This window comes from Oryx dammah, unplaced genomic scaffold (assembly GCF_014754425.2).
Source record: "Oryx dammah isolate SB20612 unplaced genomic scaffold, SCBI_Odam_1.1 HiC_scaffold_5, whole genome shotgun sequence".
NCBI lineage: Eukaryota > Metazoa > Chordata > Mammalia > Artiodactyla > Bovidae > Oryx > Oryx dammah.
The window spans coordinates 59,311,736-59,336,964 of NW_024070189.1; the positions used below are offsets into that span (position 1 = coordinate 59,311,736).

The 25,229-nt window shown below is 49.8% G+C and overlaps 3 protein-coding genes across 4 annotated transcripts in view; all 3 read left to right on the plus strand.

Annotated features, from left to right (window-relative positions):
* DNAJC18 (DnaJ heat shock protein family (Hsp40) member C18) overlaps positions 1 to 8,796 on the plus strand; it is a 28,928-nt gene extending 20,132 nt beyond the window's left edge. Inside the window, exons 7-8 of one of the 2 annotated variants that reach the window (XM_040239967.1) lie at positions 421 to 593; positions 5,514 to 8,796. In XM_040239967.1, coding sequence (XP_040095901.1) covers positions 421 to 593; positions 5,514 to 5,638 — 298 coding nt within the window. In that variant the 3' untranslated portion in view covers positions 5,639 to 8,796. Of the gene's footprint in view, positions 1 to 420; positions 594 to 2,676; positions 3,541 to 5,513 lie in introns of those variants that run through there. The other variant, XM_040239966.1, reaches the window with a different exon arrangement.
* A 4,686-nt stretch (positions 8,797 to 13,482) lies between these two features.
* SPATA24 (spermatogenesis associated 24) lies at positions 13,483 to 18,826 on the plus strand. Its single transcript, XM_040239981.1, has 6 exons — positions 13,483 to 13,654; positions 14,704 to 14,769; positions 14,986 to 15,116; positions 15,202 to 15,272; positions 17,919 to 18,021; positions 18,126 to 18,826. Exons 1-6 carry the CDS (start codon positions 13,538 to 13,540, stop codon positions 18,253 to 18,255), a joined length of 618 nt encoding a protein of 205 aa, XP_040095915.1. The 5' UTR covers positions 13,483 to 13,537; the 3' UTR covers positions 18,256 to 18,826.
* Positions 18,827 to 18,911: 85 nt separating this feature from the next.
* PROB1 (proline rich basic protein 1) lies at positions 18,912 to 25,158 on the plus strand. The gene has a single exon (XM_040239923.1). The coding sequence runs from the start codon at positions 20,149 to 20,151 to the stop codon at positions 23,203 to 23,205; it is 3,057 nt and encodes a 1,018-aa protein (XP_040095857.1). The 5' UTR covers positions 18,912 to 20,148; the 3' UTR covers positions 23,206 to 25,158.
* The last annotated feature ends 71 nt before the right edge of the window (positions 25,159 to 25,229 follow it).

Sequence of the window (25,229 nt, forward strand, 5' to 3'; positions counted from 1 at the left end):
TGGTCTTTTTTTTTTTTTTGGTCTTCTTTATTTTCTTTTTATTGTATCTGTATGAGAAGACAGATGTTAGCAGATTACCTATTAGACATGTTAGACATTGTGGTAATCATTTCACAATATATGTAAACCCATCATGATATATGTCTTAAATTTAAAGAGGGAGAAAGAAGAGAGGGAGATGACTTATTTAAGAGAATAAAGTAAAAATGCTGAGACCGAATCCACTTGAACATGCTCATAGAGTAGTGACAATGACAACATTGCACTTACTGCTTTGCTTGGGAAATAATGAATGGTGATGTGTTAGAAATGGTATCTGCATCTATGAAGAGGTGAGTGTGATGATGATATCAGCGAGGCCAGTGCTAAGAGTGATATTTCCAAATATAACAAGCACACCTGAGCCTCTCCTTGTTTTAGGACCTTGGGCCACACCATTTCTAGAGAAACCCAGAACCTACAGGTGCCTTACTTCGTGGATAAAAACTTTGACAAGGCCTACAGAGGTGCATCTCTGCGTGACCTGGAGAAGACGATAGAGAAGGATTACATTGATTACATCCAGACCAGTTGTTGGAAGGAGAAACAACAAAGTAAGATGCTTAAAAGGGGCTGTTAAGCAAGGTGCCACCCTGAGGGATCCCCAGTGTAGCAATCTCTCCTCTCTTTCTGAGCTACTCATGTTTATGTGAACACGGACAGGACAGAGCCCCATTCAGGATATTAGAAATATGATAAAGAGGGAGGCTTACGACAGGATACGTGTGGCCAGGGCTTGAAATCTTTAGGGACTTAGGCAGTACTAGTTGCCTGTCTGTCTGTCTCTGAGTTGCTACATCTGTCTGCCTATCTGCCTTCTGTCCTTTCTTTGCCAACTGCTTTCCTACGTTTTTTCAGGCTCTCCTTCACATCCTTGATTTGCCCTAGTTTATTTTAGTTGCCACCCTCCTATTCATTCTCCCAACTTCCCCAACCCCACCAGTCATTGGCCCCTTTCTATGTCACAAGCTTCCTCTTTAAGTAGCTCGCTGCTTTGGCCATGGTTTCCTAATTCCACATTTCCCAGAGGGAAATCTGATCCAGCCTAACCAAAGTTTGATAGGTTGTTGTTATTGAGTCTGGTGCCCCTTCTCTTCCCCTCCAATCAGCTGTGGCCACACAGAACAAAAGTGAGTCTCTTACTGGAACAGGCCTTCCACACCGTTTCCCTGTCTGGAGACAGCGAGGGTGACGGTGTTGGCTTACGATTTGGCTTACGACTCCAGTGAGCATTCATGGGGAGTGCTGTAACAAGGCGGCCCTGCCTCAGCCAACAGGCTCCCTTTCCTCCCACTTGAATTCCCCCCACCCCACCCCCCACACACAGAGGCATTAGTAATTGTATAAAACTTGACTTTGGTTAATTTTTAAAAAGCAAACTAACTCATTTTTAAAAACTTATCACCAGGTATTATTAAACATCTAACAGTGTCTGATAAATTTAGATCCTCAGTCACAGTGGTACTAAGCGCTTGCTGACCCATCTGCATCCCAACCCCACCCCAAGTTAATCTTTCCTTCCTCGGTGTGTTTAAAGCCCTTCACTCATCCTACTGAGACAGTACCATCCTCACAGTGTTCGTGTCCTCTAGGTACATGACAGCCTCCCTGCTGGACTCTGGGCTCTCTGAGGTCAAGAACCATGTCTTACTAATTTTGTGTCCCAAGCCCTTGGCACAGTCTTTGCTTCAGAACAGATGCTCAACAAATGTCTTTTGAAGAGAGGATTCTCAGGACTGGAAAAAGTGAAACTGCTGAGGGCTAGGGATCACTGAGCAGGGCTAGTGTCCTAACACTGGCCCTGAGGGACCTTGTATCCACACTCTACTCCTGTAGGGGGGAGCCCACCTGACCTCTCAGTGCCTTAGGAGCATAGTGGGCATTGACTTGGATATAAGGGTGAATTCAGCAGGAGGAGGGGATTGCTTTTTTTATTGAAAAAACAAAAAACAAGGGATCTGGAAGTAACCCTACTCACTGTTAAACTAGGTTTTTCTAGTTTCAAAAACCAGGAAATAATTTTAGAGCAAGATAGAGGCCTTAGACTTAAAGGCATTATAATTGATCGCCTGATCCAAATCAGGTGAGGGTCAGTGTATGTCCTAAGAGTCTCCATTGTTTTAGGCCCTGAGAGGGTTTTGAATTTATTGCTTTATGCAAGAAATTGATGAAAATATATATTTCTTAAATCCTTCCCCCCACCCCCCCACACACCAGCTAGAACTATGCAAAGAGCTCATAGTTAGGATTTCCTGGTGGCTCAGACGGTAAAGACTCTACCTGCAATTCAGGAGACCTGGTTTTGATCCCTGGGTCAGGAAGAATCCCCTGGAAAAGGAAATGGCAACCCACTCCAGTATTCTTGCCAGGAGAATCCCATGGACAGAAGAGCCTGGCAGGCTACATTCCATGGGGTCACAAAGAATCGGACACAGCAACTAACACTTTCACTTTCATGGAAAGGATTACACCTAAAGCGGCTTCTAGCCTTGTGTTCCCATCCTCGTGAGGCCTGCTTCCAGGGCTTTGGCACCCTCCAGGTATAATCAAGTGGGTGAGCATGACACGTGTACCCACAAGTTCCAAACCAGGGGTTATCAGCACACACCCCTTAAAAATCTATTTCTGGCATTTAAGGATGGTGGCTGTCCGGAGCCTCCACACAACCCAAGTGCCATTTGAGAACAGGCAGCATCTGCCCTCCGGATCCAACAGCAAGTGCAGCCAACATGGTTAAATTTAGCACATGGATGGAGGCTGTAAAAATAAACCTGCTTGAGAACAAAGTTCAGTCTTGGCAAAATATCGAATGGAAACTGCTTTTAGCAAAGGTTAGCCATTGTCTTTTAAAATCTTTTGTTAATTTCTTTGCTCTGCTCTTCCTTAGAATGCTTCATCAGAGTGAATTTCTGAGTACTCCTTTAGTGTAAACACTGATTGCCCTGTCTACTCCCTCACAGCTGCATCTAGATAATAAAGCCAGTGCTACGGGAGGTGGCCATGGCCCTGGGCTGGCACAGACCGAAATGAAAGGCAGGACTGCCTCTGGACCTGGCTGAGCGGGACTGAGACCCCAGCCCTGCCTGGCAGAGGAGAACTGTCCATGCTCTGGAGCAGGATAGCAGAGAGGGCAGAAGCTTAGGCTTTGAAATGGGGATAAACTGAACTTCCTCCCAAAGAGGTTGTATGGATTATAGAAGATGACATGAGTGTAACACTTAGCATAGTGTCTAGCATATAGTAAGTGCCCAGATCCTAACAGAATCCAGACCTTGCTTGGCCTTGCTCAACTAGATGTAGCTCTGACTCACAGGGCTGGATCATGAGGGTGGTTGGGATCTGTCAGGACTCCCATCTGAGCTTTTGGGCAGAGTATTTTGGGAGAGGAGGCTCTGGGACTTGCTTCTCTTGGCAATTTGCCCAAGTCAGTTTACTCTGAAAGCTCAATGCTCTGTTCATCTATTACACTGGCATTCAGGGCAGGGGAAACATTATGCAGAGAAGAAAAAAATGTTCCCTGGATTCTGCCCCTGCCAAAGATTTTGTTTTTCCTCAGAAGGTACTGAATATTAACATAACTTGTCAAAAGTAACATATTCATTGAGTTAAGCTTTTGTTCATTGAAGTACAAAAGGATTCAGTGGCTATCTGGAGAGAAGTTTCTCCAACCATCATCATGGGGGTGTGGGGCATGGTTCCATGAAACACTGTCCTTGTGCAGGGTCATTGCTCTGGAGCAGGGTTCTAAACCTTTGGAGCATGTTTTGAGAAAGCATTCTTATATGTGCATGTATGTTTTCTTTCATCAGCTTATTACAGTGGTTGTCAGTGTAGAAAATAGAATCACTAGCCGTTAATGTTTTCTGGAATGAGATTTCAGGCAGTGAGACATTTGGATAAGGTCAGTAACAAAAAACCCTAAGGAAATCACTTCAAGGAAAAGCTGAGCCACAGAATCTGCTCTACATACTGGTGCAGCTGTGACTCCAGAGGACCACAGAGTCCTCTTGAACAGGTTTCCCACATGCCAAAGCAGCCAGACAAATGGAGTCAGTGCCCAGCTCTGGGTGGAACAAGGCAGCAAGGACTCTCATTTGGGTGCGGCCCATGATCCTCCACGAAGCTGCATCACCCGCGAGGATGCCCGTGCCAAGGCAAGCTCTGGCTGGCACGCAATGCAGGCCCCACGCCACGGGGTGAAAGCACATTGTTCTGGAACCTAGGAGACTTGCTGCTTGCCAAGCAACTGCTGGGCCAGGGCCCAGGCTCTGAGCCCCTATTGTAGAGGGTGGGTTTTCATGCATCCCCACCCCTCGCCCTAAAGTCCTGCACTTAATCTGCACTTTGGGCCTTACTTGGTGTAAACGGAATCATTGTGAGCAGAAATGCCAGTATTTTGTGTTGATAGAGACTTATTCAGAAACCAATGCCCATTGTTCCCTGTGGCTAAGTATTAAGTCCTGTTTCCAGTCAGTTTGCTGATTAATCAGACAGGTGCCTCTCGTTCACCAAGAAAAACAAAATCTGTTAGCAAGGTGATTAAGAATGAATAGGCATATTTAAGAATGATTAAAATAGCATTTTCACAAGTATGGGCCTTTAAACACTGAGTAGCTGTCTGCTGTTGAAGCTACACAGGCCCTCCAAGCATGCCTTCCTGTTAATACACAACATGTCTCTGGAGGTTCTCTTCAGGCATTCCTTTCTCAGAGTGTCTCTGAAACTATACAAAAGAATAAAAAAGAGAGGTAGCCAAACTGCTGCTGAGTCCAGGAGGACAGCAGAGATTATATTCTGGTTAAAAATAGAATGACCTTCTCCACTATGAGGAGAAAATGAAATATATTTCGTCAAGGAGATAGAGGTCACCAGATCCAGATGATTTCACTTTTAAAAGAATCCAGCTGCCTTTGCCCTTTGAGTTAGGGGCCCCCCATGTGGCGAGGGCATGAAGGATGCAGCCAGCAGCCTGGGCACCTGGAGCAGGCAGGCCCCCAGAGGAGGGCTCTGTGTCCAGCAGCGCGTGTGAGTTATGCTCCAGCAACTCGGGAAGGGTGAAGCAGCTGCCTTTGTTTCAGATGACAGGAACAGGCAATCGGACTCCATTCTCTTCCAACTGCCACTTGAATACCATTCGTAGGAAAGCCTTGAAACACAGTCTCCTCTTACTGCACACGTGCAGGTTTCCTAAGTCTGGTGCCAAATGTTCTATTGATAAGAACTAAGTCCGGTGCGTTTGTAATGGAGCACAGATACTGTCGGACTCCAGGATCACAGGTGTCCCTTAATCCTCAGCACCTGGTGCAGTATAGCTTCCTGATACATGTTTCTGGAGTAAATGAGTTTTTTTTCTTAAACTTAATTGAAAGAAAAAGCATTAAATAAAGTAAAAGGAGCTTTGCTTCCAGAAGTATTGAAGTGAAACAAAGGAGCTCAACTCTCTTGATGAATTGGTTACCTCTTTTATCTTTCAGAGTCGGAGTTGACCAATTTGGCAGGATTATACAGAGATGAACGATTGAAACAGAAAGCAGAATCGCTGAAACTTGAAAACTGTGAAAAACTTTCCAAACTTATTGGCCTACGCAGAGGTGGCTGAGAGGCCGATAGTCCTACGCAGGCTCGGGGTTTTGCTACATGTTACTGTTTATGTTCCTAATTCCATTTTATAATACAAAATTAGGAAATGATGAACATTTCACAATTTGCTAACTTTGTTTGGTGGGCAGAGTTGGAGGCGCTTCAGCATGGAGCCAGACTTGTCATCACAGAATCCTTCCTGGGGGTTGGCTTTAGAAACAAGGGGCAGGTCATCTAAATTCACGGCCAAGCATTAGATCCAGCCCCCTGAGCCGTACCTACCTGCCTCTAGGAATGTAGTTCACGGCATCCCAGAGCAGATTCATATTTTCTTCCTTCTTCAGTGAAGTCTCAATACCCAGTCATTCCTAGGCTTAGCCAAAGCAGCTTAATATTGGTTGTTTACAATGTGCAACGAGAATTATACCTCTCCTGTTGTTAGAGTCATCTCCCCACCAGATGCAGTTGTTGTAACAACTCAGCTTTCCATTTTCAAAGGGGAATGCAGAGAAACGCAAACTGTTGTCCACAGTTTTCCATTTGCCTAATCTCTGTTGAGTTACTGGCATTAGCAAACTACCTGATTTCAGTTCCTTTTACTTTCTTAACCCTCTCTCTTACAGAGGGCCCAGAAATCAAGTTACTGAGTAAACAGTTCAATGGACACACAGAAACAGGGGCCAGGGGTGAAGGTAAAAAGCAAGTCTGAATCTCAGCTGTTCAGTGCAGTTTCCCTAGTCCATCATAGAACCCAGAGAATGTTCTTTGTCATTTTTCCTTGCAGCATCACACTGAGCTGAGTCCCTATACCCCATAGAGGTACAGTGGTCAGACCTAAGAGGAGGCATTCCCACCCAGCCAGGCTGCTCAGACCTAGAGATAGAGAGGAAAGCCCTTAATCGATGGCTTGGGGCCTGGCGGGATCTGGTGTTGGTAGGAGATGCTTTTTTCATGTAGTCAATGTCTGTTAAGTGCCTGGTATGGATAAGACCATCGGCCCAGAGAGGCTACATGGTTGACCTGGGTCACACAGCTGGTTGTGGCAGAGCTAAATGGTAGGCTGATTATCAAGTACAAAGTGAGTGCACATCCCCCTTGCTCAGGTGATTCTAACCATATTGGTAAAAGCAGTTTTCCCAAGGATGCCCCTCCTGCACCACCTCCCAGCCTGGGACCTGGTATCCTTTCTATGGCAGTCCTGCATCCACTGAGCACACCTCACTACACCACTTATCATACCAAACAAAAAGAGGCAACTCTTCCCACTGGTGACAAGGAAGAGGGAAGCCATCGCATGGGCTGTGTGGTTCTGGGACTTCCTGTGGAGGTGAGCTACAGGATTGAATTGCCCAGATTGTATCATGAATCTGAACCTAGAAGGATCAGTAGGTGACTGTAGTCAACACTCCATGTTTTTTTCAGGATGGAAGAAAAGTTCCTGTTGCAAGGAGAGTCTACATTAAAACTCATTTCCAAAGTAGAGTTTCTTCTTTCAGTGGCAGAGCCATTTAAGCCGTTTAAGCAGACGTATTTAGTATGGTTCTACCTGGGAGCATCCCACAGGGTCAGGAGATGAGTGCAGAGGTAAAGAGTGGGGCTTTAGTGGCTGTTAGGGGACACCTGCTCAGTTCCAGGGAGGGACAGCAGCTCCAGAGATGGCCAAATTTTTGTCACCCAACTAGGTCTATCTTCTGGGTTTTGGGGGACTTCCTTGTTCCCCTTGGAGTAATTGAAGGGATTTACATGGTAAAATGTGCCTGTGAGCCAGATGGGCTGTAGAAGGTTGTTTTCCTATACATACAAAAATCAAAGCTCTACTCTCCCCAACCCCAACCTCTGCTAGAAAATGGGCCATAATTAAACTGACTTGACAGGTTATAAGTCCCTGCTCTAGGTGCCCATGAATAGTGTAGTCACACATTTTATGGATTTCATGGCAGAGATGAGTTATCTGTGATGGTACTAAATAGAGGCAATACTAACTCACTTCATTAGAGGTCAGGTCTATTGTCTGTTTTTATAGCACTGATGGTACCGTTTTATTTATTACCTAATAGACGACAACACTCACATCTGGTTTTCCTCAAGGGGATAGTATGTGCTTTGGATTGAAGGGTAGTTTAATCTATTTGGTACTGTCCAGAATATTGTTAAACTATAATTTCCTGGGTTGCATTTTCAGATGGGTTGTTTGCATGGTGGTAAAATAAGCGTTTTCCTCTTGCCTACATCATTTGGAAGGTTTTATCATATATAAACTTTCTAGTTATGGCTTATTCTTGCTGTCAGAACTTGGCATGCAGCTCTTGACTATTTTTATGAGCATGAATGCAGACTGGCGACGGGGCTAAGAAGTAGGGCTTGAGGCTCAAGCAGAAACGAAGCTCTCAAAAGAATGGAAGTGCCTTCTGCAGTACATGATCACAGTGAGGAGGGTGGGATAAAAACCCATCTCATTACAAAGGGCAGCACAATTTGAAGGCATCTGTGTCCTCAGGTTAGCAACCCTGGGGTTCATCTGCTCAAACTAGAAGGCTTCTGAACTTCCTTGATCAGCTCTAGGCCTCACAGTTTGGGAAAAGTGACCAGCAAGAAAACACCATTGCTATTCTTTCTGTTGGAAACTGTTAGAAATTATGCTGAACTCCAAAGCCCATGTGGAATCCAGCAGCCTGGCCAAGCTATGTGTTACTCTCATTTATGTCCTCACACTCAGGACTGGCTTTGTGAGGAGACACTGTTGGGATTCCAGAGCTTTCTGTTATGAATTGGCCACACATGCAAGTTCACTGTCTGCATGCACTGTTCCTCACAGGAGCTAGCGCTTAATTAGTATTTATTTTTTATTCATTTAAGGTGTAAGCTTAGTGTCCTAATATGTTTTGGGAAAGGACCAATTTACTATACATCTTATTTTTTGAGCCTGCATTGTTGATACCTCGTGCAGTGACCACTGAGAAACTATATACCTATGTGTTAGATATTGATTACATCATTTGCATCACATAGAGTATTTGTAATTAAAGATGTGAATGTTCTGTGACCAGAACCAGGTTTGACACAGATGGAATCAGCTTATGATGGAGTGAAAATCCTGAAAAATCTGGTCACCTGATCCATAGCATCTGGACTGAGTGTATTTTAACAAAGAAATTAAATGATTTTATATTAAAAGAATGGCTTTATAGTTTTCCTTTGTTCTTTTACCTTTGCCCATGGCACTCTTAGGTCCTGCATATTGCCTGACTCCTTGGAGCCACTTAGGACTAGACTAGACCAGAGCTCTTGACCTCTGCTCCAGTGTTCCCTCATACATCAGTGGAATTATTGGTGTTTAGAACAATAGATAGCATTGGTGACACCACCAATTCAGTATTTGTTTTCCATCATATATCAGCAGCTGCAGCTTATTACAACCAACACACATCAAATCTACTTAGAACATCAGGTGTTATCCCAGTTCCTTGCTGGTTTTGTTCCTCATGGTCCTGTTAGGTTAGTCATGGCTTAGAAATACAGGACATTGTTAATATAATAGTAATACCTTTCATGTGAAGAAAGATTAAGATTATTCAATTCAGCAAAGATGAAGAACTCACTATGTGCTAGGTGGGCTGAGCTTTTCGGATGAAGATCAGGAAACAGTGAAAGCCAGCACACAGCTCCTGGAACTCTCATCTAACAGGGAGGTCAATTAGACAATGCTCCCCAGTGGGATGAATGTCAAAGGAGGGACCAAAGGAATCTATAACAATGGGACTTAATCCAGGATGAAGGATCAATGAAAACAATTCTGAGGGAAAAGAGACTTGAAATGTAATCATCCTTCTTACAGAGTGCAGTGATTAAAAATGGGGATGGAACCAACACCATTGAAACGCTCCCATTTCCATGAATAGCACCACCATCCATCCAAGAAAAAAGAAACCCAGAAGACTCTGTGTGGTAGACTTTTAAATTTGGTATCCTCCAATGGATCACACCTAATATTCATGACCTTGTGTAGTCCTCTTTCTGACCTGGGCTGGCCTTGATCTTTAACCAATAGAATGTGGCAAAACCAGTAGCTTCCATTTAAGTCCTACCACCCTGAGACCACTAAGCTAACTGCATGGAGAAGCCATCCAGAGGAGAACCAAACAACTGAGCTGGCAGCAAGAACTGAACCCAGACACGTATCATCTGAGCCAAACTGGTTATGATGATGATCACAGCAGAAATGAGCTGCATACCAAGCCCAGTTCAAACTGCAGAATCTTGAGCAAGTAATACACTGGCTACTGTTTTAAGCCATTACATTTTGTGGTAGTCTGCAGCAGTAGAATGGAGAAGGCAATGGCAGCCCACTCCAGTGCTCTTGCCTGGAAAATCCTATGGACGGAGGAGCCTGCTAGGCTGCAGTCCATGGGGTCGCTGGGAGTCGGACACGACTGAGCGACTTCACTTTCACCTTTCACTTTCATGCATTGGAGAAGGAAATGGCAACCCACTCCAGTGTTCTTGCCTGGAGAATCCCAGGGACGGGGGAGCCTGGTGGGTTGCCGTCTATGGGGTTGCACAGAGTCAGACACGACTGAAGCAACTTAGCAGCAGCAGCAGCAGCAGAAAACCAAACAGCTCGGCTCCCTTTCCCCATATCCCTTCCATTGTTAAGTCCTATCAGTTTTACCTCCAGGACATCCCAAATCCATCTACTCTGTCTCCTCTGATACCATCTGACTCCCAAACTACCATCCATTTTGACAGAAATCACTGCAGTAGTTACCTAAGTATAAGTAGTCTCTGTCCATCTACTCAGGGTCCCCTCCAATCTGTACACCTTGCTGCAACCAGAGACATATTTTCAAAGCATAAATTACAGCATAACACCCTCTTGCTTAAAATATTTCAGTAGCTTTCTTTTGCCCTCATAATAAGAATCAGTAAAGTCTTCCGCATGGCCTAATGCTTAACAAGTCTCTACCAAGTTTCTGGCCTCTATCCTAGCATGTCCTGTATATTGTTTTCTTTTCTGCCATACTAACCTTTTAGTTACTACACTCTGCCAACCTTCTTCCCCGAGGGACTTTGTATTCACATTTCCCTCTTTCTGGTACCCTTTCCCACTTCCCTGCCCCTGCCTGCCTTTGTTAAGTGCTTCCTGGTTACCTTAATAGGTTTCATTCAGCTCAAACATCTTTTCCTTACAGCCTTCCCTGACATCCAGGCTGGGCTAAATCTCCTTTTAAATTACTCTCATTCCTCCTTTTCTTGCTTGAATAATGACTTAAATTGGGATTTATTGGGGTGTTTATTTGATTATTATCTGTCTCCCCCATTAGACTAACTTCCAATCTGGTTCTATCTGAACTGAACCTTGGAAGGAAATGACATGACAGCTGTCAGGACTTCCTCTGGAAGTGCAGCTCGAATTCTCTGAAACTACTCCCATCAAAAGGTAGGATGCGTCCCCTCTGCTTGAATCTGGACTCTGGTTCCTTGAACCAATAGGGTTGGGCAGAAGCGACACTAATCCAGTTTTTAGGCCCAGAGCTTAAGAAATGCATCTCTCATTTTGTCATTTTGAGGGTTTATTGGCCACAGACTCAGCTTGCAGGATCTTAGTTCCCTGACAAGGGATCGAACCCAGGTCACCAGCAGTGGAAGCGCAGGGTCCTAACTAACCACTGGACCACCAGAATATTTCATCACTTTGGATGCTTTGTTTTAAACCCAGTCACATGCTGTAAGAGAGCCCAAGCAGCCCGTGGAGAGGCACCAAGAACCCTGGTCCTCATAGAGCTGAAATAAGGTTTCACCATTGAACTTTGCCCAAGCTGAAGATTTCTGAGCAAAATGACTTTTAAGCTATTAATTTTGGGTGGTTTGTTAATAGAGCAATAGATAACCAGAACATCAACCAGGATGACAGCCCTGTGAAGAAAGGCAGTCCTTCCTGGAACAGGATCACAAAGCTATCTGTGATGTCGTTATCCTGAGCCTTGCTGAGCCCCAGCTGGTGAGGAACCTGTAGTGTCTGTTGACACAGAGTGGGAGTCTTTGGCAGTCCCCAGAGGGACCATCCCGGATCAAGTCCGTGCTAGTATGCCGTGGCCCTGGATCCAGGGTTCTCTTGTTCACAACTTCCCACCCCCTAGGAACTGGCTGCGGGAGCCTATTTCACTCCAGAGTTTTGCCCTGAACATGGAGAGCAGCTGATGGAAGTGATCTCTGAGTGGCAAGGGACATCAAGCAGCACCTTGTGAAAGACCCTAGAGAGGAGAGACTGAGGGATCGCTGCCCCAGAGCAATGTACAGCTTTGTCCAGGGTGATTCAGAGGAACATTCGCTTTGAAACACAAAGTTCTAAGAGGGCTCTGTCCTGAGGTACATAAATCACAGAACACCCTATAGGCCCATGATAATCCAATACCATAGCCACTAGCCACATATGGCTATTTAAATGTCAGTTTTAACTAATTAGAATTTTTATTAAATATTTAAAAAGCACTCCTCAGTCACATAAGCCATATTTCAAGTGCTGCCAAGCCAGGTGAGGCTAGTGGCTGCTGGCACTGGACAGAGCAGAACGTCTCCATCACAGAAAGGTCCATCTATGACCTTAAGAGATTGATCCACAGAGGTGGCCTTACCCTCAAGGACATCAGAACAGACACAATAAAAAAGGAAAGAAAAAAAGGGAAGAATAAAACAAGGACTACCACTGGGAGATCCACAGGAATGACCATGTTTTGTCAGGTCACAACATCCAGCCAAAAAGAGATGCCCAGGCAGCTGAGGAGAGCACCCTAAGTGACTTACCTGATATTTCAACTTCCCTTTGTGGTCATTGACAACATATTTTCCCAAATTCCTTCTTAATATAGCCGTTTCTTACTTGGGAGTTTCAAATTCCATAACTTCAGAATCCATTATGTTCACAAAATACTGCATAGCATCATGGTTAAGAACATGGACTCTGAAATCAAACTGCCTCTGTCAAAACCCTGTTTCAAAGCTCAATAGCTTGGGTGACCTTGACTTATTGGGTTATTCATTCTCATAGAAACTACATTTTCTTATCTGTAAAATGGGGATATCAGAATCGAGTTCACAAAGTTATTATGAAGGTCACATGAAATAATACTAATAAGGCATAACAGTATCATGAAATAGTGAATACTTGATAAATATTAATTCTGGTTTACCCCAAGCATAATCTTACTTGGGTTTCAAAACAAACCCTCAACGGGGATTGGTGGGGATGTGTAATCATCTTATTCTTCCTTGCCTCCATTTTACAAGTCTCCTTCATGCCTGATTTCAGTTCTAATATCTTCAGACTCTTCAGGTTGCCCAAAGCCTGGTCCCAGAATATGAGGACTCTTATCTTAGATGAAGTCACTTTCCTTTTCTATTTTTGAGCTTTCCTTCATTGGGAAGCTCAGACCTCCTAAGTGTGTTCCTAAGAGCTTCGAAGAGGGATCACATTAGTCTCATACTATGCGGGAAATTCAGAGTTTAGAGTGGGATAAAGACACATGCAGGGGTTGTCCACTCTTGCTTCAAGGTCTTGTATGTAGTTTAATGGGTCCTGGGGGAAGGCTACGGGCCAGTGTGAGTGTTGCCTGCCCCTCAGCCCTTAGAGTAAGTTTAAACCGGGCTCAGCCCGCTCCTCAGGACTGCGTAAGAAAGACACCATATAACAAACGTGCAAATTCCCTGTAAACCTAAAGTACTAACGGTGCTGCAGGTTTTCTGCCCCAGGCGGCTCCTGTAAGAGGGCGACTCTTTTAAGAGGCGGGCCCCATCCTTGCAAACAAAGGAAGTCCCCGCCCCTGGTTGCCAGGGTGCTTTGTGGCGTCGCATTCTCATTGGTGGGCGTCAGCGGTGAAGCAGCCCGCGGCAGCCATTTCCAACGAGCTGGCGGGGGCGAAAGATGGCGACGCCCGTCGGGTGGTCGCAGGGGGGGTCAGGGTCGGTGTGTCTCGCCTTTGATCAACTGCGGGACGTGATTGAGTCTCAAGAGGAACTGATCCACCAACTGAGGAACGTGGTACGCAGCCAGAGAGCTGGGGGAGGCCTGACTGGACGCCTACGTGGGCGGGGCCAGGCCCTGTCCCAATGCCAGGGGCGTGCCGAGACCACATTGCCAATGGCGTCATCCGGAGGAGGCGGGGCCCCGATGTGTTCTGGCTGGTAGCGGGGTAGAGCCCAAAAGGGACTGTGTCTCAGGAACATTTACCCGGAAATTTTAGAGAAAACCAAGTTGTTCTCTGCTCTCTTTGCCTGGTTGTCCAGGGCCTGGTAGATATGGCAGCCTATTCACTGAGCTTCAGTTTCCCCATCTCTAATTGGAGATGACTTCACTGTGTACAGAGTAACTATAACATCATCTCTATTGTGGAATCCCCTCCCCATGCTGAGTGCTGTAAGCTCTTCACACGTTAACGTAAGGGCTTCCAACTCCTTTATGTCCTTTGCTTTTGCCTTGTCAGTCAAATGCAAAGCTGGGACAAAGCACTGGAGCCACAAATTTCCCAAACATGTATGGTCAAATCAAGGCCAAGTAGGATATATGATTTTTCTGTTTTGTTTTTTAGCTTGATAAGAAGGTGAGGATATAGATAAAACTGACTTCACATATATTTCTCACCCCAGTGTTTAAATGCAGCTCTGAACACTGAATTACCTAAAGGTATCCAGGCCTTTCTGTTGACAGCTGGCCTTTACATGTGTGTTCTCATTATCTGGAACGCTTCTCTTTTCCATCCTTTTTTTCTGGCCCACCCATATTTAGCAGTCAGATAACATGGTGACATCCCTTCCCTTGAAGCAGTTCTGACCCTTCCCCAGGCTGAGGCAAAGGCCTCATAGCACACCTCATGGTGCCCACAGTGTCTTCTCCATGAGACTTGTTGTTCCTTGTGTGCAGGACCTAGAGTTGAGCATCAGTGAATCTTGTGGGATGAACTTTCCCTTCCTTGGGCCCCAGTGTCATCGTACATGCCCTGGGCGTCATCCATTATCTATCCCAGGCCCTGGTGCCTAGAGAAACCCCTCCCACCACAACCCAGGCCCTCCCTGAGCCAGGCTCTGTTGCAGATGATTCTCCAGGATGAAAATTTTGTCAGTAAAGAAGAGTTCCAGGCAGTGGAGAAAAAGCTGGTGGTAAGTAATAGTCTCTGTCAGCTTCTCATCTTCCCCCATTTCCCAGGATCCTAGTGGTTGGGCAGTCCTTGAGCACTGGTCTCTGATCGCCTCCAGCCTCCATAGTGAGGACAGAATCTTCTGTACCATGCCCGTCTGAGAAAGGGGGCTGATTAAGGGGGCTTAGGAGACTCAGTGTGGCTTGTGGTGATAAGGTCACTGCCGCTGCCCCTGCAGGAAGAGAAAGCAGCCCATGCCAAGACCAAGGTTCTCCTGGCCAAGGAAGAGGAGAAGTTGCAGTTTGCCCTCGGAGAGGTAGAGGTGCTGTCTAAACAGCTGGAGAAAGAGAAGCTGGCCTTTGAAAAGGCGTGAGTGGACCTTGGTAGTGGGGGAAGAGCTGGGGGTCCCATCTGCCCATCAGCCTTCCCACCTTTCCTTATCTTCTCTACTCAGGCTCTCCAGTGTCAAGAGCAGAGCCCTGCAGGAGTCCAGCAAGAAGGACCAGCTCATCACCAAGTGCAATGGTAGGCGGGAGGCCCGCACTCCCTCCCATGCTTGCTTACATGGGCTCTTCCCTAACAGCCCAGTGCCTGTGTCCAGGGCAGGGTTTCACCCCAACTTCTGTCCCCGGCTGAGGATACAGGCCAGCCCAAGCGGGCCACACCTTCGCAAAGGCCTTCAGGGACCAGGCAGGCCACGGAAATGAGGGAAGTGGTTGGTGTACAATATTCTTCATGGCCATAAAGGAACGGGCTCGCTCCCATTTTTCTTGAAACATATGACCTTCTTAGTCCACCTTTTTGTTTTCCCACTTTTGGTGACTAATAGAAATAGTGTACTTTACTCATAACTCTGCTTTCAGGGAAAAAAATAGTCCTGTATGGAAGCTGACCCTTAGTCTGAGTGCTGGGGACCCAACAGGGAGAAATGGGGACTGTGGTAAGGTGGAGAGCCATACTTCTTCCCAAGGGCCTAGCATCTCTGCTGTGGGAACAGGGGCCCAGTACAGTCAGATCTTTAAAAAAGAAGCTGGCAAGCACATTCTAATGGAAGCTTTCCTGCCTTTTTCATGTTGGCACTAAATTTAAAAATTCAGAAATGTTCAAAGTATTGTATGGCCCAAAGAAAACATGTCTGTGGGCCATTAGTTTTCACCTCTGATCTATGCAGATGCCTGTGGCCACTTGTTGGCCCAGTTGGTGCTTTGAGTTTTGAGGCACTTTCAGTCAGCTATTCAGTGTCCTGAGACCTTAGAACCCCTTTTCATTTTCCCAGAATGCCAAACTCCCCTTACCTACTTTAAGAAGTAGATATGAATTCCATATGTAACATTTCCTTTATTCACTGCAGTGTTCATTTTGAGTAGATCAGAGTTCAAGCCCAAAAGAGGTTCAGGGTCTCTCCTGATGGGCCCTCACCTGAAGTCTTGGGCACCCCTTACCTACCAATGCAGCCTTCTCTTTCCCCTGGTGAGTACTCTCACTTGAAAGATGCCAGCAGGCTGCCATCTTGATCCGGCCAGGTGGACTAACAAGCCTCATGGTTGTCTAAGGCAACCTCATGGCCTCATGGCCTCTCCTGCAGCCCAACAGGCAGGCAGTGCCTCCATACCCAAAGATGCTGCTCCCCTAGTCCTTCCCTTTTCCCTGGGTTTCCCCCCACTTCCCTAAAAGGAACCTAGGCTTCTCTCCTAGTGGTGAGGCCCTTCCTCTAGGACATTTCCTAGAGATCAGCCATGGCCTCAGGGCTCTGCGACTGCTTGGGGAAAGTGTGTGTGAGTCATAGGGGAGGAGCCTGGCTGCCTCCCCGCAGAAAGTTCTGAATTCCTCCAGAAGGGCACAAGCCCTCACCTGAGTAGATCTGGTGACCTGAGCCACCCCCTGGCCTGACTTCTAACCCCCCACACCTCCCTTTATGTGGTTCCAGGTTGTATTTACACTTACATAGTTCCTTATTCTTCTGAAAGTCTTTTCTAACCACTCTCTCATTGGGTGCCATTTAGTCTAAGTAGCTCTCATTTATTTTAAGAGTCAAACAAATTTCTGATGCTTTTTTCCCATAAGAACTTCATAAGCAATCAGATTGGATTCACTGACTGACCTGGGGAAGGAGGTTAAATAGCACTGGTCCTGTGACCCAGTGCGCCCAGGTTTTCCTTCTTTTCCTTCACCCACGTCCCTGTTCAACATATGCCGTAATTTTTTACCAGATTTTCTCTTCTGAAACCTTAACTGCTTCAGCATTTTTGCATTTTCAGAGCTTACATTCTAGTTAATCTTTGTCTAGCCTTTAAACGCTGTAGGATTTTCTTCTTGGAGGACCAGAATTTTTCAGGGCTCCCTGAGAGACATTATGTAAATGAACCAACCCCAGATCCCTACAGCCTCATTGGTTTTTAGGCCAAGACACAAAACTCATCCTTGCATCTAATGAGCACTTAATCTGGGGGTAAGCTTTGCCACCACTATCTCCCTGGGGTCCTGTCTTCTCACCTGAAGCCCTAAGACAGGGCTGGGCATCCTGCTAGCCCTCAGTGGGTGGGTGGTTTGCAATGACTGAACTAGGTGATGTTTCTAAGACTTAAACTCCCAGGGGACATCTTGTTTATTCATTCCACAAATAAATGTATTGTGCATCTATTTAATACTATGTGCCAGGTACTATTTTAGGCCTTAGAGTTAAAGCCGTGAATAAAACAAAAAATCCTTGTCCTGTGGACCTTATATCCTAGTAGAGGAGAAGACAGGAGCAAAATATAAGGTCTGTGTGATTTAAGTGCTAAAAGGTAAATAAAGCAGGAAAATGAGATAGAAGTATTGGGAAGTGAAGGGTTGTAGTTTTAGACTAGGAAGGGTCTCACCAAGGAGGTGATATATGTAAAGAACTGCAGGAGTTGAGGGCAGTGCTGACCATCTCTCTCCAAGGGCCTTTGCATGCCCACAGGGGAGCCACCTGGTCCAGAATAGAGTTGTAAAGTCACTGACACACACCCCCACCCCATCAGGACTCCATAATAAACTCATCCTTACAAAGGCATTAGCAGCTACTCTTGGACAACCCCTGGGTAGGGGAGAGCCAAGTTCTGAAAAGACCCACAAGGGAATACCTTATCTCAGGAAGGAGCCCACGGGATGGGAACCCCTCCTCCTCCCTGCCTCTCTCCCCCACAGAAATTGAGTCTCACATTATAAAGCAAGAAGATATACTTAATGGCAAAGAGAATGAGATTAAGGAGTTGCAGCAAGTTATCAGCCAGCAGAAAGAGATCTTCAGGTGAGGGGTCTGGGCCAGGCTGGGGGTTGATGGAAGTGGGGAGCCAGACCTCTGCTCCCTACCCTGGGCTGTCCCCAGCCCACGCCCAGCCGGCTCCGTTGCAGGAATCACATGTCTGACTTCCGGATCCAGAAGCAGCAAGAGAACTACATGGCCCAAGTGCTGGACCAGAAGCATAAGAAAGCCTCGGGGACGCGTCAGGCCCGGAGCCGCCAGCGTCCCAGGGAAAAATAAAATGTTGCCGCCTTCCTGTTATCTGGCTGTAATGCCCAACCTCTGCCTTCTCTGCTCTGGAGGTCCCCATCCTGACCCTTCCTGTCCCTGTGGGTACTTCCCTCAGGCCTCACAGTGGCCTGGACCCCAGAGAAGAGGCAGGGTAAAAGGCAAGATACCCCTTCCTTCCTCCCTGCCTGCCTTTTGGACCACCACCTGCCAGGCCATTCCTGTGCTCAGAAGTCTGAGGATGCCCCTCGAGTCTCCAGCCCCTCTACTCCCCTGGCTCCCTCCCTTGGGTGATAGTGGGGACCATGGGGTACGGGGTTGTAGCCTAGGGAAGGACTGCTTGGTTGTCTAGTAGGCACTATCCCTTCTTACTCTTGGTATTAAATTCCTTCCTATATAAACAGCCCTGGTTACCCCAGCGCCCTTGTGAATTTAACTCCTAACTTGAAGGGCTATGTGTGCATGTGCTGTGTTATGTGTCTGAGACACCCCAACTGGAGAGTTCAAAGATGGTGGGTTCCAGGACCACAGTGAATTTGGGAAATCAGTTTCTATCACATAACAAGAATGTTATACCTGTGAATCACTTTTGCATCTTTTTAGACTTCTCTGAAACAGAAGCTTATATGCACAAATGGAGGAAGAGGAAAAGACTGCTATGGTGGTGGTGTGGTTTTTTATTTTCCCCCCCCTGCTATGTCTGTTTTTAAGGTGGGATAACAGTCTGTGGAGGGGTTATGACTTTATGACTTACTTGAGTTGCATATACAGAGCTGAATGTGATGGCCAGGCGTGGTCCTCTCAGAAGCCATCATTAATGTGCCCTAGGTGATCAAAGGGACACACCCAGGCAGGGGACCCACTCAGGGGAGGCTGAGTCAGACTGTCAAGTCTAGCCTTTCCTGGGTCAGTGTGAGGCTGAGTCCGTAGGAGGGGCCAGTGCTCTTGCTTTAGGGCCAGCTGGGGCCTGAGTCATAGCAGGACCTTGAAGCCAGAAGTTTAAGGGCAAGTGGTGCCCATTGTCATCGTCCCAGGATAGTAACAGGTGGTAGCTGCTTCCCTATCAGCAGTTGTCCCCAGGACAGGTCCTAAAGTGATGGGGCCTGGAATGAGGGCATTGTGAGTGCCTGGGGGAACACAGAGCTATTCTTACTTTAGAGAAGGAACCACAGCTACCCTAAATGTTCCTAAAAGATGCCATATTAGCATCTGGGCCTTGTTCTGACAACCTGAAAAGTTAGGCACTGTCCCCTCCAGCCTAGGTTTCCACAAAAGCAGTGGGTCTAGCCAGGGATGTTTTCTGAGGCCCCAGAACAACTTTTGGAGTTGGGGGAGCTCTCCATGCGATGCTCCTCTAGCAAAGATATGGGGCAGGTGGTGGTGATGGTTACAGAAGGTGATGCCTGCTCCCTTATGAGCTCTGGCTGGGATAGGCTTTGTGAGGGCCAGAGAGGAGGAGTGCGCTGCAGTGATGGAAGACATGGGGAGTTAACATGAAATTGCCAGACCCAGGTTGTCTGGTCTCCTGGCTCACACACTGATCCACACAGGATACTTGACCTCAAGCAGGTCCCTGCTCAGCCTCAGTTCCCTCACCTGGGATGGACGAGTGGAGTTGGGCCTGGCTCCTGGGTCCAAGTTGGATGTTTGCCCACGGCTCACCTTCCAAACCAGACCCTGGAATGTCACCCTAGGCTCTCAGGTTCACGCCCGAGAAGGGATCTAGGCGGGTAGGGCCCAAGGCCCTCTGGCTGCCTGTGCCGCTGTCTTGGGAGCGGACGCGGCCGCTTTAAGGCGCGGTGACCCCCCACGGCACCCGCGGGCGGGGCGGGGACAATGCGGGCGTCCGCGCGGCACCAGCGGAGGCGAATGCGAGGGAGGTAGTGCGCCGCGTCCGGCCCCAGCATGCTGACCGCGTTTGCCCAGCCAGCCCTGCCTGGGTTCCCAGGGCGGCTGCCTGCGGGCCCCGCTCGGCGCCAGGACTCGTCCGGTTCGTCAGGTTCCTACCACACTGCTCCGGGTTCTCCAGAGCCCCCGGACGTTGGGCCGGACGCAGAGGGCCGGGCGAATTGGCCCAGGGTGGCCCCTGCGCTGGGGGCGGGCGTGCAGCCTCGCCTGTCCGTCAGCGCCCAGAATAGCCGCCAGCAGCTACTACCCGGCTCGGGTTTCCCGCGAGGCCCGGCCTCCGGCCTGCGACCACCCCAGCCCCAGCTGCGCATGCTGCCGTCGGGGGAGATGGAAGTCATCTTCGGCGCTGGGCCCCTATTCAGCCGCTCCGACGCAGAGGATAGAGAAGTGCAACAGCTCACGACGCCGGCCTTCCGCAGCCTCTCTCCGCCTGGGTCCGCGTCTCTCATCCCTGGCGAACCGCAGCCCCAGGGCCCCGACGGTGGCTCCCGCTGGGCCACTTACCTGGAGTTGCGGCCCCGCGCGGCGAGTCCTGGCACCCCATCACAGTTCGAGTGTGTGGAGGTGGCGCTGGAGGAGCATACCGCGCCTGCCAGGCCCCGGACGGTGCCCAAACGTCAGATCGAGCTGCGCCCTCGGCCCCGGAGTCCCCCGCGGGAGGCCAATGCGCCGCGCCCTCGACTGCTCCTGCGTACTGGCTCCCTGGACGAGTCTCTGAGCCGCCTGCAGGCTGCCGCGGACCTCGTACAGACGGCGCTAGCCAGAAAACTGAGCCCGGCGCCCCCTGCCTCAAGCAACGCCACCTTTGGACCCACGGTGCCGCCGGAGCCTGCGACCCCGGAAACGCCCCGCAGTACTCGGGTGGCCCTGGAGGAAGCCAAGTCTCTGCCGCCTCGGGTGAACTATAGTTCAGCCCCAGCCAGGGCCCCAAGACCGTGGCCAAGCCTCCGGGAGCGCGCAATTCGGCGCGACAAGCCAGCGCCCGGGACCGAGCCTCTGGGTCCAGTTAGTTCCAGCATCTTCCTGAAGTCAGGGGAGAAGCCCGAGGAGGTGCACCAAAAAGAACCGAAGGCTCGTTTCGCGCGAGATACTCCGGCTCAAACCGTCCTGAGGGCACAGGCTCCGCCTTTCCAGTCTAGGCTCCCCTGGGAAGTTTCGAATAAGGCTGTGAGACGGAGGAGCCCATCCCCGCCGTGGGAAGCCCCAAATGGGACCGTGCGGGGTCCTCACTGCACCTCCCCCCAGAACCTGTCCCCCTGGAATCGAACAATTCGGAAGGTGAGTAGCCCATCGCTCCCCGAGGCATCCTCTACATGGGACAATCTGGATGCTGCTGTCACGGAAACTGTCAGCAGAAAGAGCCCTTCCCCTCCGACCCTTTCCCAGTGGAATCGGGGTGTTGCCAGGGCAAGAAGCCCATCCCCCGAAGCTCCCTCCTCGTGGGAGGTGCCGCAGCCGGCAGTTGGGGATGCAGTTGAGGGAAGTAGGAGCCCGTCCCCGCCGACCTTGCCCTCGTGGGAGACTCCAGATCGTCCTGTTGGAACGTGGAGCGCATCGCCCCAGGAGACGTGGAACTCCACAGTGCAGAGCCCATCCGTAGTGTCTACACGCGTAGCTATTAATGGCGCGGCCCAAGAGGAACTGGTGCCGCCCACGCCGTCTGCACCAGGGACTCCAAAGCTAACAGAGGTTCAAAGTCCGTCCCCGCGGGAGATGCCGGATCTTGCCTCCCGAGGCAACCAGCTGTCGCCAGAGGTGGCTGCACCCGAGCTGCCTCTCAGTCGCAACCTGGATGCCGATGCGCTCCCTGAAGCGGTGGGCTCTGGAAAAGCGGCCTCAGGGCGCCCGCGCGTGTCCATTCCGCGGCCGCGCGACGTACGCAAGATGGTGAAGACCACGTACGCGCCGAGCTTTCCGGCAAGCACCCCAGATTCAGGGCTCCCCGCCCCTCCGGCAGAACCCCGCGGGGATGAAGGCAGCCCATCCAAGACACAAGAACTTAAGGCGCTGGGGCCCCCCGCCCCGTCTCACTACACTTCCATTTTTCTCAAGGACTTTCTGCCGGTTGTGTCCCACCCCTACGAACCCCCAGAGCCAACCCCAGACACAGTCCCCCGGGACGTTACGCAGTCCAACGGGGTCCTGCGGCGGAGGGCAGAGAACAGCACGGCGAAACCCTTCGCGCGCACTGAGATCCGCCTGCCTGGTGCCCTGGCCTTAGGCCGCCGGCCTGAGAGAACCCGGGGAGTCGCAGTGCACGGTCCTGGCGGAAAGAACCGGGATGCAGAGGCCCAGCGCTTGGTCCCGGACGACAAGGGTCGGACCAGCCCTCTAGGCGGCGCTCGCACCTCACCCCAGCAGTCGCCAATAGGGCCGGCAGAGACCCAACCTCCCGGACCGCCCCGACCCAGCTCCCCGCAGGCGCACCCTAGCTCGAGCTCTGGAATAGAATCCAAACTGGAGACGGCCCCTCAGGCCCCTGGGCCCGCGGTGGCGGTCCAGTCGCCCCTCCCGCGGGAGCACCAGGCGTCGGCTCGTAGAATGGCCCGGGCCCAGCCCCGCGCTGCCTCGGCGCCTCCGCTAGACCGGTCCGCGGACGGTTCCTCCCAGGGGGTGCGTAGGCCGCCAGGGGCTGCAAACCCGGGGAAGGTCCTAGTGGACCCCGAGAGCGGCCGCTACTACTTTGTGGAGGCGCCGCGGCAGCCTCGGCTGCGGCTGCTCTTCGACCCTGAGAGCGGGCAGTACGTGGAGGTGCTGCTGCCCGCCTCGCCCTCGGTGCCGCCCCGCCGCGTCTACACTCCGCTGGCCCTGGGCCCCGGCCTCTACCCGCCAGCCTATGGGCATCTTCCCGGCCTCTCACTGCCACCATCCCCCGGCCCGCCGGCCTTCAGCGGCCCGCAGCTACCCTGGGCCTCCGAGGCGGGGCCCCTGGACGGGATGTACTACCTGCCAGTGAGCGGGACACCCAGCCCCGCACCTCCTCTTCTTCTCTGTGCTCCACCCTCCAGCTTGGGTCCCTCGCAGCCCAACAAGGGCTCCTTGTTCCCGGTGTGAGGCCCCAGGGCCTGATCCGCAGGATGTTGGGGCCTATTGATGGTCTTAAAGGTTTTGGCATCCAGCCCTTTACCCTCTTTTCCTTCAAGAATCTCTTCCTTTTACCCATCTCATGCCGGTTTTTTTTTTTTTTTTTTTAAAACCGGAAGTTAACCTTAAGATAATCTGAGACACGTTGGGGTGGGGGTGGGGGGCTAATGGAGCTGGAGCTCAGTAAATGGCTGTCTGTTCCGCGCCCCCCGCCCCCAGCAAAATCCTATACCCTTTCCCCAAGTCCCAGAGTGTGGTGTGTTGGGGTGTGTGGGTGTGTGTGTGTTGTGGGCTGAAAAAAATGCACAACATGAAATTTGTGAGTTAAGTGTTACTTGGGGCAAAATGAAAAACTATAAGCCTGGGAGACAACCTCTCACATAGGTTGTCTGTGTGGGGGTAGGTCAGTATATGTGATTTTGGTGAAGAAGGATAGTGCAATCAAGCACACATTTTGGAAGAAGATTGCTGCTAGTCACAATGAGCAGATGTCTTATTTTATTGCTTTTCTAGATATGAGAAGATTGCAAGAAATGGGCTCATAAAAACTTCTCCTGAAAATAAATATCTAAAGGCCTATTTTGCCAGTTTCTCCCAGAGCACAGAGGACCTCATTCCTAATCTCTGCCCTGAACTTTCAGGGTGGGTTGAAGGTCAGCGATTGCAATGGCTAGTGATTTCATCTTTGTAGAGGCAGGTGACAAGTGACAGTTTTTAGTTGGCAGTGTGAAAAATCCCAGGACATGGCCCCAGGAACCGACCTGAGGGGGTGATGGGGTTTCTCAGGGACAGCACGAAATGGGAGCTGCAAGGAAGGGGCTGCCCCTGGAGGTAGGGAGATGTCTATCTCTCCCTGAAGGTGGGCCCAGTTGAGGTGGAGCAGGCTAGTGAGCAATGATGGGATGAAGGGAGAAGGACACTGGTATCAAGTCCATTATTCTTTGGAAGAGGATCTGAGTCTTGGCCTTGGAGGCTGTGGGGGAAAGGGGCTGGAGAAGGCCCTAGGCGAGGATCATCTGAGAAAGGGAGCTGCGGGAGACAGGAGGTGGAGGTAGATCAGGGAAGTAGTATGGAAGGGGCCGTGGAGGGTCAGCCTGGGACTTAGCGGGGTGGGGACTGGGGAGACGGTGGGAGGTGACTGTAGTCTGCAGCTGGGAGTACTGCCCCTCATTCTCTCCTCAACTCCAGCCTCTGACTTGGCTTATCTAAGCCCTCAGAACTGAACTGGCTCATTCTGGAGTTAAAAGGTTGGGGTTCTGGCTGTTCCCACCGAGAGGGGAGGAGCAGATTAGTGGGTCATTGGGAAAGACTTAAAAGCAGAGAGGATGGTTGAGCTGTTGTCCCAGAGGAGACTCTTGACCTTTCTGGATGGAGTGGAGGGTGGGTTAGGGCTGTCAAAAGAAGGGATGCCCCTGTGTGGAGCTCTCAGCTGGTTCCACTCGCCTGGTAACAGATGTGGCAACCATGCCTAGAGAGAGGCTGGCTCTGCAGGCTGGTCACAGCGTAGGAAGGGACAGGCCCCACAGTGTGTGTTCCAATTGCCTCGAGACTCCAGGAGAGCCGAGGGGGACGCACAGAGTGGGAGGTGCTCTTCGTGGGGGGTCTGTGTAGAGTACTGAGTGAAGTGACTGGGCCTTGCTGGACTGATACGTGGTGTGATGAGTTTGTGGAAGAACAGTTACCATTAGAAGCAGTGTTAGGGATGGAGATCAATGCCTTTCTTAAATTCCAGGCCTCTGGTGGACCTGCATCTCTTGGAGTCACTGCCCCTGTCGCCTTGGATTGGAAACAGAGAACTATGAGTCAGAATAACCTGGACATCTTTCTGTGGCCAGAGATGCCGATGCCAAGGAGGGCCCTGGGCCACTCCTGGGCCCCTCACTTCATCGTGATGTGCAATAAACCCAATGGCCCCACTGGCTGGAACAACTGGTGTGAAGTGTCTGATTTCTTTCTGGGGCCTCTTAACACCCCCTACAATGCCGTCCATGCCT